The 15,770-nt window shown below is 39.9% G+C and overlaps 1 protein-coding gene across 2 annotated transcripts in view; it reads right to left on the bottom strand.

The window, feature by feature from the left end:
- Positions 1-158: 158 nt before the first annotated feature.
- TOX4 (TOX high mobility group box family member 4) overlaps positions 159-15,770 on the bottom strand; it is a 27,955-nt gene continuing 12,343 nt past the window's right edge. For both annotated transcript variants that reach the window (XM_027843052.1, XM_027843051.1), the window contains 7 exons: positions 7,346-7,588; positions 5,785-6,045; positions 5,221-5,448; positions 3,743-3,823; positions 2,527-3,324; positions 1,451-1,614; positions 159-599 (listed from right to left, as the gene is read on the bottom strand). In XM_027843052.1, the coding sequence (XP_027698853.1) occupies positions 539-599; positions 1,451-1,614; positions 2,527-3,324; positions 3,743-3,823; positions 5,221-5,448; positions 5,785-6,045; positions 7,346-7,588 (1,836 nt within the window). In that variant the 3' untranslated portion in view covers positions 159-538. The remainder of the gene's footprint in view (positions 600-1,450; positions 1,615-2,526; positions 3,325-3,742; positions 3,824-5,220; positions 5,449-5,784; positions 6,046-7,345; positions 7,589-15,770) is intronic.

Below are 15,770 nucleotides of genomic sequence, written 5' to 3'. Positions count from 1 at the left end.
ATGACCTTCACTTATAACCTGAGATAACAAATCAGGTAAGGAGAAGGTTGCCAGTGCCTAAAATATTGTTTACAAATCTCATGGGAGAGAAATGAATGTAGAGACCATAGAGCCATGTTTCTTCCTAAGACATGAAAATCAATACAAATGTAAACAAGTTGTTTTTCTGAGGTTCAGAGCTGTGTATTTTCTCTATTATTTTAATTATCTTTCAGGCAAGTCCTTTGAAAATTATACCAACAATTTTTTTCTTAAAAAGAATCAAGTAACTTCCCTACCCCCACATCCCCATGTTCTGTCTCACTCCCCCAACTCCTCTGCTGTCATCACTGGGCCCTCTGCTTGTACTTGAATGTATAAAGCAGCCCCAGATTTCAGTAAACATGGTGGCCCTCCTCCAAAGCCTGGCCCCATCCAAGAAAAGAAAAGGGAAGAAAGCATGGAGGGCCATAATTTGACAGGAATCGGGCATCACCAGAAGCCCAGCTTGTGTTTCATATACAGGCTAAGTTTTCACTGGCTTGGGAGATGGGATGGACTATTTCACAAACACCACCGTGCTTGAATTTCTGGATGCCACCCAGGCCAGGAATACATCCCTAAAGGGGGAGAAAAGGGGAAAAAAATACCCAAAATTACATTACAAAATTCTCTTAAATTCTACCATGAATGAATAAGATTCCAAGTAATTCCCCCAACAGTGTGAGTCCCAATGAATATGCCCAAGAGATGCAGAGAATAGGCTTAAAAGTTAGAATCAAAGTACAACAGAGCCCAGGACTACTATCCTCATTCTGCCATGCCAAAGAAGGTTTGAGACATGGAACTAGTATCTTTGGTACTTCTACTTACCTGATATAAGCTAGTATGAATTTACTCTATTAAACTTTTGTTTACAGGTAAAGTGCTAAGAATTCAAGGAAGTAAAGATTCTTTAAAAGGAGATAGTTGTGTATGAAATTTGCTCCTGATATTCTCATTCTAAACTGGCTTGTGTATAAGCTCAATAGGTAGCCATTTTGCTGGAAATTGAGGCTCTAAATATATGTTTCAACCTCTGGTATAGTGGAAAAAAACCCTGGCTGTGAAGTCTGACAACCTGTGTTCAAATTCCCCCTAGGCAGCTTTCTTATTACTACCTGTGTGACCAAAATAGTAATGTGTTACTTGTAAACAAGTAGACCTGAAAACATTTTACATCTTAAGTAATAAATAATAGTGCAATTCCTGACAATATAAGACAAGATATGCTGAAAAATCACCTGAATTTAAGGTCAGCCCAGTATGTGTCATCTATGAGTAATGTGATCCTGAGATAATGGAGTTTAAGATCCAGGACCTTGAAAAGTCAACCTCATTTCTGGATGGTCCCTGTTTGGAATCAGGCCAAGTAAGTTTTGTGATCTCTTCCTTAAGAAATGAAAAGGACCTGAATAGCTGTTAAACTTACCTGCAATGTTTCACTACACACTCATTGCTGCAGTATTCATTGTCCCAGTCCTTACTCACAACTGGAGGGTTCTCGCAACCTGACCTCACACATCGTGGCTGAGGAGAGAGTGTCACAGGAGACCCAGTCACCAGCTCAACATCCATCTGAGAAGGAGATTCAACCTATAAAAGGAAGATAGCCTTAGTAACCTAACTCCACCTTAGTACTGGATACAGGCTGCTTTTGCTATAAGCATAAAGATTTAGGCATAAAGTAGTCCTACCGTTGCCATTTAAAGGTTAATATGACATCAATAAATATTGTGACAATTTAATTTGCAAACAAAATATTAAGTGGAGATTCCTAATTTGTCTCCCTCTTATTAGCACAATGTCATAGGAATTATAATTCCCAAGTGGTTTCTTTTTCTCGTTCTTAATTCATGTATGAACATCCCTTTTAGGGTTGGTTTTATAACATCTGTTCCTCTACTTTGAAAAAATCAGACCAAAAGGAAGACTACTTTACTTCAAGTAACATAGGGTAGTTCAGGGAAATCGAGATATATGTTCTTTAAAAGGAGGGAGTTATATATAAAATTTATTCCTGATATTCTTTCTAAACTGGCTACTGAGCCACACATGTGCTAAGTAGGTATTTTGCTAGAAATTAGGACTGTGAGTATTTGTTTCAACCTCTAGTACAGCTGAAAGAACACTGGCTATTGAATAAGAGGACTTCTGTTCAAATTCCACATCATACACACTTAACTACCTATATGACCTTGGACCACAGGTTCCTCATTTATAAAATGAGGCAGCTAGTTGTACTAAATGATCTCTGAGATCCCTTCAAGCTCTCGATCTATGCTCCTAATACTGAGTTCTGTACCCCAACTGAGACTTTTCCCATGGAAAAACTGGGGTAATACTACTGGAGAAGAGAGAGTCAATACCTTGTGGTCCCTGCACAAATTACAATACAGTACCTTTCAACTCAATTAATAGCAGCTTCAAACTTAGCTCACATTCTCCTTGAGTAAGGACCTGGTACGTTCCCTACTACCAAGGGAAATATAGAGGGCATTGTCTCACCTCAGGTACAACATCTGTGATCATCTCAATTGGCTCAGGAGAAGTTGCCTCCACTGCATGGGGCTCAGGACTAGTGGTAACTGGCTGTTCAGGGCTACTCTCCAGAGCAGGTGGGACTGAAGCAGGTTGAATATGTAATGTAGGTGGAGGAACGATCTTTATCTGCAGGGGAGGCGGCTGTTGGAGACTAAGACGAACCTTTTGCTGTGGGGGCTGCTGCATGGCCTGGAGTGGGGGAGGCTGCTGCAGAATGGTTACTTGTTGTTGACTGGGTGGTTGAGGCATCTGTTGCAGTGGAGGGGGCTGCAGTCGAGGTGGAGGCAACTGCATAGAAGCAGCAGCAGCTGCTGCTGCCTGCAGCACAGATCGGGTAACAATCTTGGCTTGTTGGCTCTGATCAATGGTAGATGTGCTGGTAGCTGCCTGGATTTGGCTTAACTGAAGCCCCTGGGAAGTCACCATTGTGGCTGGGATGACTGTAACCATGCCCCCTTGGGACATGGCAATAGAAGAAGTCAACTGGCTAGATGTCAACGTCTGTTTGGATATAATGATCTTGGTGATGCTGGTCTGGGCCCCTGTCCCACCAGATGTCTGGCTTGTCACATAGGATGAGAGGGTGGATTTAACCACAATGGAAGAGGACAGGGAAGGGGGCTCTGTTGATGTTGATGCTGATGCTGATGCTGGTACTGGTGCTGGTGCTGGAGAGGCTGGCACAACAACTGTTGCAGCAGGAGATGGGGGAGGAGTCTGCTGTGGTGTCACTGGATCCAATTCCACTGTTTCCACAGCAGTCTAGGAGGGCAGAGAAAGACCAATAAGTGTAATCATATCTCCTCATTACCTACCACAAGCATCTACTAAGAAAGGTATAAAAGAAATCAAAGAGGTGATTTCTTCTTCCAAACAAACTGCTAGAAGAAGAAACTGAGCAGGATTAGAGCTAAAGCTTTTCTGACAATCTCATGAACTAAAGCAGAAATAAAGCTCCTATGGGTCTCTAGAAGGGAAATACCAGGTACGGAATAAAAAGCCTCTCCTCACTTTCCTCTCCAATAATACAAATTGATTCAACTACTCTTCATATTACAATTAGTTTTTTTTTATATCTGCTAGAAAACATCTTACAAAAGATAATAGCTAATAAAGTTACTCAAGTATCTCCAAGGGGTTTACTAACTTTAACTATGTGGCCACCCTTTAATATTCTTACCTGACACACCTGATTGGCTTTATAAGCTGCCAAAGCTTTCAGATATTCCTTCTTGGCAGCTTCAGTTTTCCTTTTATATACCTGCAAGCAAAGAAGACATGCTGGTCAACAAAAAATAAGGGGAGAAATGGTCATAACAATATTATATTTACACAGCATTTTATATTTACAAAATGCTTCACTTTTTTTTTTCTTAATACAACTGAAGAACCTAAGACAGAGAAGGTTAACTGCATTTTCTGTATTCATAGTAAATCAGTGTCCAAGCTGAGAAGTGAACTTTTAAGTTTTACCTAGCAAGTGGGATGGATTGTTAAACACCTAACTTCCCAATTATTATTAAATATCAATTTTACATGTAGGAGAAACTGTGGCAAAGAAAGGCTAAGTAACTCTCCCAGTTGCTTATAGGGGTAAGAGGTTTTTACACTGATACAGGCAGAACAGTAATGCATGAAGCCATAGGCCTTCATTACATATTGTACACTCTACTACCCACCTAGGGATTTGGGAAAGTAATGGCTAGGAAAGAAAAGACTTGGGGGCTTGCGGTGTTGCAAGAATGCAATCAGGTCAAGTGTCAGAACTTGAGATGATCTGAACTTCAAGTGTATGGTACAAGAAAGGATGTGGGTCCACTGGTGAAGCTACCCTTCCTTGCACTTGGCACATTCAGTTCCATCAAGCTCTCTGCCTCTCCTCAGCACAAGGCTTCCCCATCTGAGGATATTGATGGGATGGGATGGGATATCGATTTCAGCTTTCTCCTCCAGGTGTCATAAGCAGGGAACAATCTTATAAAGTTCCTACAAGCTCCTTTTGGGATGATTTTTAAAAAGCACATCTGAGGATAAAGAAATAGGTAAAGTAACAGGGGGAAATATACAAGGGGACAGGAAGCATACAGGGGAATTCACTGATAATATCCAAAACATTTTATTATCAGGGGACATTGATTACATCAGTGATGTACCATTTTAACTGCCAGAGATAAACCAAGAGTTAGAAGACAGGCTTTCTGGTCTTCAAACACATATATAGGACAACTATGGTTGTGGAAAGTGCAATAATACAAATTGATTTTTGACACAGAAGTTTTAGGTTCAAATCTCAGCCCCACTAATCACTACTTACTAGCTCTGCAACCCTAAGTAAGTTATTTCACATCTCTGAGTATCAATGTTCTCCTATGTAAAATGGTACAATCGTGCATTACCAACCCCATAGGGTTATAAGGATGAAACTAGAACTTAAATAAGCTCTTTGTAAAACAGAAATGCCAGTTATTTATTATAATATGTGGTAGTGAAGTCTGGTAAAGATTTTAGGCAAAGGATAATAGTAACTCAGAGTTGACACTAAATAAATGACTGAAATGAATATGGAATAGATAAATATTTCCGAGTTTTCTTTTCCACCAGAAAACTTTGTTAACTTCTATTGTCTACTGCTAACCCTTGCTCCTTACATCCCCTTACCTGTTTTTGCTCTTCTCCCAGACTGTCCCACATGGAGGCCACAATTTTTGAAACCTCCCCAAAAGTAGCATTGGGATTCTGTCCCTTGATGGCTGCCTGCGTGTCACGGAAGAACAAGGCATATGCTGAGACTGGTTTTTGGGGTTCATTGGGATCTTTCTTCTTCTTTTTCTTCGGAGTCTTCTGCTTTTTGCTTGACTCTACCACAATTGTCTTCTGACTGGGGAGCTGCAGAAAGGAAGGGGAAAGGGAAACATTATGCCTTAGGAAGTTAAAAAAAAAAAAAGACAACATAATTTGAGGACTAGGAATGGAAATAGCCACATGGATATTTTCCAAAACTGCCCAAAATAAAAACAAGTACAAAGCACACACTGAACCAAAGAATCATAAGGAGAATGGGGCAATATTAACTGCAAAATCAGGGGCTTTGTACCCAGAAAACAGAAGAGATGGCCATACGGGAAAGAAGAAAAATAACTGGGCTGTATATATAGGAATGTTACACTTGGGCATTGCACTTGGATAAAATGAGAGTAGCAGTTCTGCCAAAGGAGGTCTCACCCGCCGGAAATCCTCAACGTCATCCTCATGAAGGGAGCTAGTAGGTGAAGGGGTGGTTGAAAGCCGATCCTCAGGTGACTGGGCAGATTGGAGGATAGTGCCACCCCCTAAACTCAAGCCAAGCTGAGAACTCAGCTCTGACTGGTCAATGGTGGTTAGCTGGCTGTGTCCCATCAAGCCAGATGACACATCTGTCATTGGTACATCAATTGTGACAGGTGGGTTGGCACTATACTGAGTCCCTATAGAGTGATCCAAGTCCTAAGAGGTAGATGAAAATAAATTTAGCCACTAAATGCTCCAGGTCCCACCCTCCTTCCCAGACTCATGACATGGTCATTGTAACCACGTTGGCACTTCCTTTTTATAACCTAATTCCCTCTGGGGAAACAACCTTTGACAGTTGTGTCATCACCTTAAACTGCAAGATAACAATAAGGAGAAAAAATTTTGATTGCGTTTCATACAAGAACCAATCTTCACTCTGTATTTTGGCTAAAGTCTGTAGTTGGACATTAGTCAGGTTACAAGCACAACTGCAGATACAGGCATTGATTGTCAGAGTTCCTGTCACTCAAATGACTTCTGCTTAAAACAATTTCCAACTAACATTTATAGTAACAATGAAACAAAAATGAAGATACATATAGTCAACAAAAGGAATAAAGTATGGTTTTATAGATTTAACAAAACAGAACAATGGCAATGTTGACAAAGCTTTGGAAAATCTGATTAATGATGCTGGCTTAATGGGTAGCCAAGTATGTTTCTTTAACCCTATGTTTCTTACAACACTAATCCCCAACTTTTGCAATGCATAGGAGGCTTTACTATCACAGTGTAGGTTTTCACTGCAGGAACAGTGAAACCAGCAGTTTAAAATCATTGAGATAACAGATATCTACTTAAAGTACAAATTCTTCAACAGGTTCACCTCTCTGGAATTAAAAGACCTATTCATAAATATTAACAAATAATTGGAGCAGTGTTGTTTTCAAAGAAATCAAAATATGGGAAAACAAAGTTTCCCAAAGGTCTAGAGAATGCCATCAGAAGCATAAAGTAAAGAGCCCCTTTGACTTTTGCTTGACACATTAACTTTGAAAATTGCAACTGGCATGCGGAGTAGGCAAAACAGATAAGCTCTAAAAAAATAACTGCACTATATTTGAACCAAAGGTGTGATATGAACCAAGACACTGCTTCCTCCTCCCTCATTCCCCACTCACTTCCCAATAAAACAGTTTAGAAGCAAATTTCTGGCCTATGCCAAAGCTGGTCAAAATGGTTTAAGATTCTTTCTAAATCATTTATACTTCAGGATGCTACTTCATATTTGAAAAATGTAAAACACACTTGCTAATGAAGCTGACTTAAGTAATAAACTCCTTTCTTTTAGTCCAAACCCCCCTTCATTTTTTTGGTCTAGAGCAGACCTAGGCTTAAGTACCAAGATGATAAGCATCATACAACCACATATATAGCATCAAGCCTATGCAGTTGTGCCTTCCTCAATTCACCCCGTGTTTGGGGTAAACTTAACAATGCCCTTGCCTCTTACCATGGCCAAGCCCCCACTCAGGAGCCCCCCGCCCTGTTCCATCAAGCCATGAGTCATGGCCACAGGCATATCCAATGTCTGGACCCCATACTGGGCTGAAAAGCTGCCATCCTGTGAGGAGGTGGGGTCTCCAAGGTCATCAAAGTGGCCGATCACATCAGAGACAGCCAATGAGGGGTCAGAGTCCAATGAAATAGGAGGGATCTCAAATTCCTCATCGCCCAGACTTGGAGTATGGAATGTCTGAAGGAAAAAAAAAAAGGTGAGAATTAGTTAGGGTAAAAGAGAAACATACCTACTGTTATAAGGAAGAGAACATGGCTTAGTGCTGAGAGTTTCTCAATTTACTTCAGGCTGTGGTTCCATTCTTACCATCAAATTCTTCCACCAAGAACATTCCCTCCTGCCTCATCATGAAAGTCCTATCATCCATATAGCTGTCTGTCAACATTGTCACATGAATTTCTTTCTGATGAATCTGTTGACTAGCCACTGCCAACTGACCAAAAAATGAAGGCCAGAGACAGGGTCACTGACGTTTTATTCATTTCAGAGTGAGACAAACTCCAACAGCAAGTGGAAAGAAATGTGTCTCTCATAAAACCACTGGACACAGACACACACACACACACACCCCCCACTCATTACATGAGCAGCTGGTTACATAAAATAAAAAAAGAAATGTGTTTGTTACAACACAGTTGGTTACACAATAAAGAAAACATATATAACATGACATGAGATAAAAAAATCATAACTACCAACCTTAAGGGTAATTTGGAATTCTCTTGTTCAGGGAGAGGCAAAGACAGGGATAAGAGGGGCAAGGATGTCAGATTTAAATGTGTTAGCCCAGCACAAAGTCCTTGCCTGCCCCACCCCCCTCCATGTGAGAGGATTTCCTTGCAGCTATCTAAAACCTCTCTCAATTTGCTTGTGGGGCCTTACAAACCCACTGTCATTTGGTAGCCCTAAAAGTCTATTATTGTTTCACCTCTGAGGTCTGGTAAAGATATTATGGAATCTTTGGCCTTTCTGATCTCAATTTCTTCCTTCAACAGTCCTGAGTAAGATATTCCCTTTGATAACAATTAAAGCATTCTTACATTTTACACTGGGTTTGTGTAGCACAAAAAAAGGCCTTTGACCTGAACAGGGGCCAAGATGGACTGGATTTTTAACTTGGGCTCTCCTTTCTATCACCCACTGTGTTTCTTTCTTCATAAACATATTGGACAAGAGCCTTCAGTTCACCTATTTTTTTTTTCATGCCATCTAGGGCAGTGCTCATGAAAATACTGCCTGATCTCTGACAGAGACTGGTCAACAAAGGTAGCATTAACAATCCTGGCATCCTGAGGGTTAAGAGGATCTAACCCAATGAAGTGCTTAGCACTCTTTGTATAACCTGTCAGAGAAGCACTTGAGGGTCTCATTTTCTTCTTGGGTGGGCTCCTAAAACTTACTCCAGTTGTCTGGATGCAAAGAGAGTCCCATGCTCTGAATTAAAGAATCTCTGGCTTGAACCAGCAGGGCACTGTGTGCAGGATTATTAGGGTCCCAATTTGTGTCTTGTTAAAGCCAGTTAGGAAGACTTCCTGGTCCTGCTGGGGCATTTCCTCTTGAAACTTTATTAGCAGCTTCTATTATGGCAGTTCTTTCTCTTGGGGAGAACAACATTTCCATTAAGTCAGTTACATTTCTCCAGGTTGGGTTATAACCCCTAAATATGGCCTGAAATTGGATAACAACAGCTTCAGGATCTTCACCAAATTTTGGGGTATCTTTTGTCCAAATGGAGATATCAGAAGGGCTGAAAGGGTTATGTTCTCTAACAGGGGCTAGGGCTCCCCCTCTGGCCTGATAAACCTTTCCCACAAGTAAGCTGTTTTCTGTTTGTAGTTGTTGTGGAAGGAGAGAAAGGTAGAAGTACAGAGGGAGGACGATCAGGTAAGGAAGGATAAAGAATGGAGGACCAGTTAGAAAATAAGGGGCTTGACTCAGAGCTTCCCAGCAATACCTGTAATTCATTTGGTCTGTGAGATTTAGGAGATGTTCAAGAAAAAACCTTAACCTCTAAGCATAATCAAAAGTTCCAAATATTGGCCAAAACAAATCATCTAAATTCTTAGCATTTTTGCTCCATGCTTCCGTATGGCCTAACAGCTCCTTTCTTTGTCATCACCAGTTAGATGGGGAATTTAACCTTATTCCATGATGCAAGAGCCCAAAAGGGATCTTATAAGAATGCTCAAGCTTGACCCCATATCTCCTCCTGGGTGTCTCCAGAGAAGAGTATTCCTCCCTGGAACTCTCTTGAAAGAATTTCACTAAGAACTCTCCTGCTAAAAATTCCCAAAGCCAGTTTGCCTCTGAGATGTTCCAATGAAGACATTTCTAAAGCATCTCAGGAATCTCCAACATAGATCCTTTCCAATCAAGTTATTTTCTGCTCTGTCCCTAGAGTAAAAATGCTCAATTATCCAGGGATTTGATTTTGATGTGATTCTTCAATTCTTCTTAGTCAATAAGTCTAATGTTCAGTTTGGGGGTTCAGCCTTACGACCTTTATTTCCGGTTTTCAATCCTACCAGTATAGCATCTCCCAAGGTCCTCAAGGTACTTTCTAGGCAGAGGAGATGCTGCTCCACTTCTAAGGGAGACTCTCTTAATTGTAGAAAAGACAGCTGCTCTCCTTCTTTATCTAGAAGGAGTGATCCTGTTTGTACCAATACCTTTCCCAGTTGGCTTCTAGGTCCTCAGGTGCAGCCTTTTGACTTAGCTCAAGTTTTACAGAACAAATCCTTTAATTAAGGGGATTTGTTCTGTGAAGTTTGGATTCAGTCAAAGAGCCAAATTTGAGGACCTAGAGGGCCACATGTGGCCTCAAGGCCAAAGATTCCCCACCCCTGATCTAGAGGAAACCCATAAATAGCCCTAACAGGTACTCCCTCCTGAAAGCTCAATGTGTTCTAGCTGGCAGTCCTTACTCTTGAGGTTACAATCACTGCTGTCCACTCATAACAACCTCAAGGCAGCTGCCACCAACTTTAACACCTGGGTACATCGGTTCATAAGTAGGGAGGCTCCTAGAGGGCTACAGTGGTCCCTCATTAGCTCCTTTTCAGGTGACTAACAGGTTAAGTCCTAGTCCTGATGCCCCGTTTATGGCTAAGAGCTGTAGTATAGTGCTTTTATACACAGAGAGGCCCAGAGACTGGTTCTAAAATGAAAGACAAGCTTAGATAGATAATCAATAATTGGAAATTTAAAATCAATTTTACACTCAAAACCCTATTTTATGCTCAAAAATTCTAAAGAAAAAGTAAAAAGAAAAAAAAGAGGAAGTTCTACCAAAAATTGGCTAGCTTTCCAGACCTTGAGGTCAGCCAGAAAACACTTCAGCTAGTGGAAAGGGGATGTAACACTGGCATTGTAAGATTAGCCTAAAAAAAAAATTCAATTTGTACTGAAAAATTTGGTGTGTACTTTAAATTTCAAAATTTTTTTAATCAGTTTTCAATTTTCCCTAAATTTAAAATTCACCTGACTGCTCTAGAGTCTTTCTTAACTAAACTTTCTTAACTTAAAAAGTATCTGACACAGAAACACCTAATTTAATTTGGAAATGATTGGTAGTTTCTTTTTCAAGCCCAATGAGGGATTGCTTTCAAAATGAAAATAAACAGGGGCAGCTAGGTGGCACAGTAGCTAAAGCACTGGCCCTGAAGTCTGGAGGACCTGAGTTCAAATCCAGCCTCAGACCAAACACTTGACACTTACTAACTGTGTGACCCTGGGCAAGTCACTTAATCCCAACTGCCTTTAAAAAAAAAAAAAAGGAACCAAAAAAAAAAAAAGAAACAGACCATTAATTTAGAAATAAAGGTAGACTCAGCAACTGCAAGTTTGGAGAGGCTCACCTGTAGCTCAGAGAATTTGGGTGGTAAGGTTGAAGGGAGTCCAACCTCCCAGGGCCGTCTTCCTCAAAGGAGCCAGCAGCAAAAATAACCGTATGAAGCCTGGTCCTTTTTTGGTCCCTTGAAAGGGCAGCCAAAGGGGATCGGGGTCCACACCTCAACCTCCTGACTGGCATTACCAAAATGTAAGTCGCAAAAATCCAATTCATAACAAAAGGAAACTGAGCTACATCAACGTATTAGGGAGATCACTGGATCCAAGATCTTCCTCAAAGTCAAGGACCCCTCTGGCTCAGAAATCACCCACTTTTATGAACCTTTGGAGGGCACTAAAAATAGAATGAGGCTAATGACTGGTAATCTTCAGGAGCAAAAAAACTCCTCTGATTGGCTAAGGGACATATCCATTAACCACTCATACTTTGTCAGCAGTATTTTGGGGCTTGGTTATAAGAACATTTATGACAAGAGCACAAGGAAACTGTTTTTTCAAGCATTGTCCATTTACTGGGGGCGGGGTTGTTAGTGCTAATACATCAATTTCCTAACATAAGTCCTTAACAGAAGTCCTTATAACAGGCTGAACTGATAAAGTATAAATCTATCCTATAAATCAAGTAGAATATTCTCATCACTACTGGTGGGTAAGTTAATTAATTTTAACCTGTATGACTTCTTATTCTTATATCATTAACTAAATTAAACTTAATGCTATTCTACTTAACTCACTGATACAATCACTAATACCCATTAAATCACAATGGACTGAGTAAATATTGATTAAATTGAGTAGGGGTATCAAAATTAATGTCACATCTGCTTACACTAAGATGGTCCTTTCCCCCTTACTTCTAAGGCCAATTCACAGTGGTATTTCTTCTAGTAAATCCACTAATTGATCTAACTTTTTCCAGTTTCTAAGCCATGCAATTCCACTCATGGAAGTTCTCTAAGTAATGCTATTTAAACCTGCTAGTGATAAGACAGAATGATTTAGTGAGGTCTGGCAAAACCTAATCACAATGGCCTTCTAGTAATTATTGCATGTGGTGAAAGTCTTATGGTGTTAACCTTAAAGTCATCAGGGTTATAGAAAGAACATTATAGAAAGAAACAGACCAGGGTACCTTTAACTCATCTGAAAGTTTTGAGAGTTTCAATTTTTACATATTTTTTTCTTTCTACTTTGCTCAAGATCTATAAGTGATAGAAACAACGAAGTTTATGGGTTAGAGGAAGCATTTTGTTGTTGTTGTTGCTGTTTTGCTTTTTGGTGAGGCAACTGGGGTTAAGTGACTTGCCCAAGGTCACACAGCTAATAAGTGTCATGTGTCTGAGGTTGGATTTGAACTCAGGTCTTTCTGACTCCAGGATTGGTGCCCTATTCACTGTGCCACTTAGCTGCCCCCTGGAGGAAGCATTTTTAAAAGGTCCGGTGAGGACTTGACTTATAAAATGAGCCCTTCTGTCTCTTGATATTATCAGAGAGAAAATTCAATAAGGAAGATGATTTAAAAGACTCCTTAGAACTAAATTCTATATGTGAAAGCCTCAAACCAACTTGGGAATTTACAATTACTAAAACCTATTCAAAACCCATTTATTTAGGCATTTGTATAAAATTCACCTGCAGATATTCAAACAAATTTGAAAGAATTTTAATACTTTGCCCTACCATTTTAAGTCATGTTTTCTATTACTTCCAGGATTAAATTTAAAATATATCAGTTAGGACCATTATCTTTACTTGGCCTTTTGTCATTGTTATTACTGGCACAAAAGCAGAAGTTCTAAGACTACTAATATAGTTGTAGCTATCACAAGTCCTTTAAGTATATTCTTTTATCCACTGGAAAACATATCCTAGTTTCAAATAGAAATATTCTGATCTTCTTGCCTTTCTCAAAGTAAGATTTACTACTCAATTAAGAAAAAGAGCATTTTACATCTTTATCACTTATTACAACACCCTTTGAGGATATATTTTATCCTCATATCAGGGGAAGGGGAAGATTTATTTAGCTAGAAAATGTGTGCAACTATAAGGACATGATCTTATACATTAAATATGTAACTATTAAACCAATAAGCAAGAAGGCTAGTTTAAGAACTGATTTACCTTAGCTGCCTAGGTTAGGGAGTTGAGACAAGTAATGGCCATAAATTATGAATAGTAGGAATAAAAGCATATTTTAAGATGCTTTTTTTTTTTTTAGCAATAAGATCCTTTATACCTGGATCCCTTTAGTAGGCTCAGAGATGTCAAATGACTGGAACAGTAAGATTCATTATAAAACCTTTTCTATACTATAAGCAAACCTTTATGCCATCTTCTCTTTGGCTGTGTTTGTTTTGGAAGAAAAATCTTAGTTACTCTGTAAAACAAATTACTATTTTAGAATTTACAAGGTTCTCATTATTCACATACATTCTTTTACAGAACTGATAAGATTTTGACCTTGGTAAGGCCCAAGGACCTAGCAATTTCTCAAAGAACTTCACAAATGAAACTTTCCAGGGTCTTTTGTACTTTTCCCAAACACTAAGCAATTATCATTAATTTTTTTTAACAAAACATACCCACAGGAATACTTGATAGTCTTTATAACCATATGGACACCATTTTGCTGACAAATCCCTAATAAGTGATAGCTCAAATTCATAATTTCACAGCATTCAGATCAAGAGGAGCTAACTCCTTAATGATACAAATGCTTTACACTATAGGTATCACTCCACAAATTAATAGCACTTCAATATAATGATTCCCCAAATCACAATGTGAAAAATTATAATACTAACATAAAACAATACTTAAGATTTAAAACATGAACACAAAACAAAACTTATGGCCAGTCAAATTACACTAATCACCCTTATTAACCCCTGAAAGCCCAGAAAATATTGCCCCAGGAAAAACTCTGGAACAACTGAACCAGAAGAAAGATGGGGTGCAGCAGTCCAGCAGCACAGGTAGCTTGAGGGATTGACAGGAAAGGCCTCTCTTGCCCAGGGGGAAGGGGAGTGGTACAGAACAGGAGGCATCCCAGCAAGCTAGCAAGAAAGCCTCACCTCAGCATACCAGGAGGAGATCCTGAAACCCAGATGGTGGAGCAGGCAAATACCAACACCTGCACCCCTCAGTGTCTTAGTGAGGGGGGGGGGAATCGGGGGAATCGGTGGAAACCAACTTGGAAAACCACCAGGTACCTTGTCATTCTACAGCAACTGGCTCTCCCAGTGCCTCAGCAAAACTAAGAGAAGCAATGCTGCAAGGGGCCCCAGGCAGATAAACATACTCCAAGCACCATTTGAAAGGAGCGGAAGAAAGCAAAAGGAAGGAAAGGCCCAGGTGAGCAGGAATCTCCAGGAGCCACACTACCCAATCCTACCGCTAGAGTTCCAGTGTTGCTGATTCCAGCTCAACACCAGGTAAGCTGCCAGAATCCTACAGCCTCCAATTGCCAGCACTGGAGGCCCCAGCACACAAAGTCAGTGACCAGGCCCTAGGCTCCCAACACAAGAAGCTTGGGTCAGCGCCCTCTGCTCCCCAACAGGAGAGTTCAATCTCTTTAAATGCCAGGAAATAAGCAAACACCATGAGCAAAAATGATCAAGGCAGAAATTATGAAGAGGACAACATTGTCAACAAACCCACATCTGAAACCTCAAAAAGGAATATGAACTGGTCTGAAGCCCAAAAAGCCTTCTTAAAAGAGCTCAAGAAGAATTTTCAAAGTCAAATGAGAGAGGTAGAAGAAAAAATGGGAGAAGAAATGAGAGGTATGCAAGAGAGAGTCAATAGTTTGGAAAAGGAAGGGCAAAAATTAACTGTAGGGGGCAGCTAGCTAGCACAGTGGATAGAGCACCGGCCCTGGAGTCAGGAGGACATGAGTTCAAATTCGACCTCAGACACATAACACTTACTAGCTGTGTGACCCTGGGCAAGTCACTTAACCCCACTGCCTAGCCAAAAAAAAAAAAAAAAAAATTAACTGTAGAAAACAAGTCCTTAAAAAATACAATTGGCCAACTGGAAAAAAAGTACACTGAAGAAAACAAGTCCCTAAAAAATGCAATTGGCCAAATGGGGAAGGAGGTGCAAAATCTAATAGAAGAAAACAATTTATTAAAAATTAGAATTAGGCAAATGGAAACTAATGACTCTATGAAAGAGCAAGAATCAGTCAAACAAAAACAAAAGAATGAAAAAGTAGATGAAAATGTAAAATACCTCACTGGTAAAACAACTGACCTGGAAAATCAATCCAGGAGAGATAATTTAAAAATTATTGGTCTATATGAAAATCACGAAGAAAAAAAGAGCCTGAACAGTATCTTTCAGGAAATCATAAAGGAAAACTGCCCTGAGGTCCTAGAACCAGAGGGTAAAATAGCCATAGAAAAGATCCACCAATCACCTCCTGAAAGATATCCCAAATTGAAAATGCCAAGGAATATAGTAGCCAAATTCCAAAATTACCAGGTAAAAGAGAAAATACTGC

Source organism: Vombatus ursinus, unplaced genomic scaffold (assembly GCF_900497805.2).
Source record: "Vombatus ursinus unplaced genomic scaffold, bare-nosed wombat genome assembly UNPS02014894.1, whole genome shotgun sequence".
Classification (NCBI taxonomy): domain Eukaryota; kingdom Metazoa; phylum Chordata; class Mammalia; order Diprotodontia; family Vombatidae; genus Vombatus; species Vombatus ursinus.
Note: the sequence above shows the minus strand (reverse complement) of the source record. Positions and strands in the feature narration are given on the sequence as shown.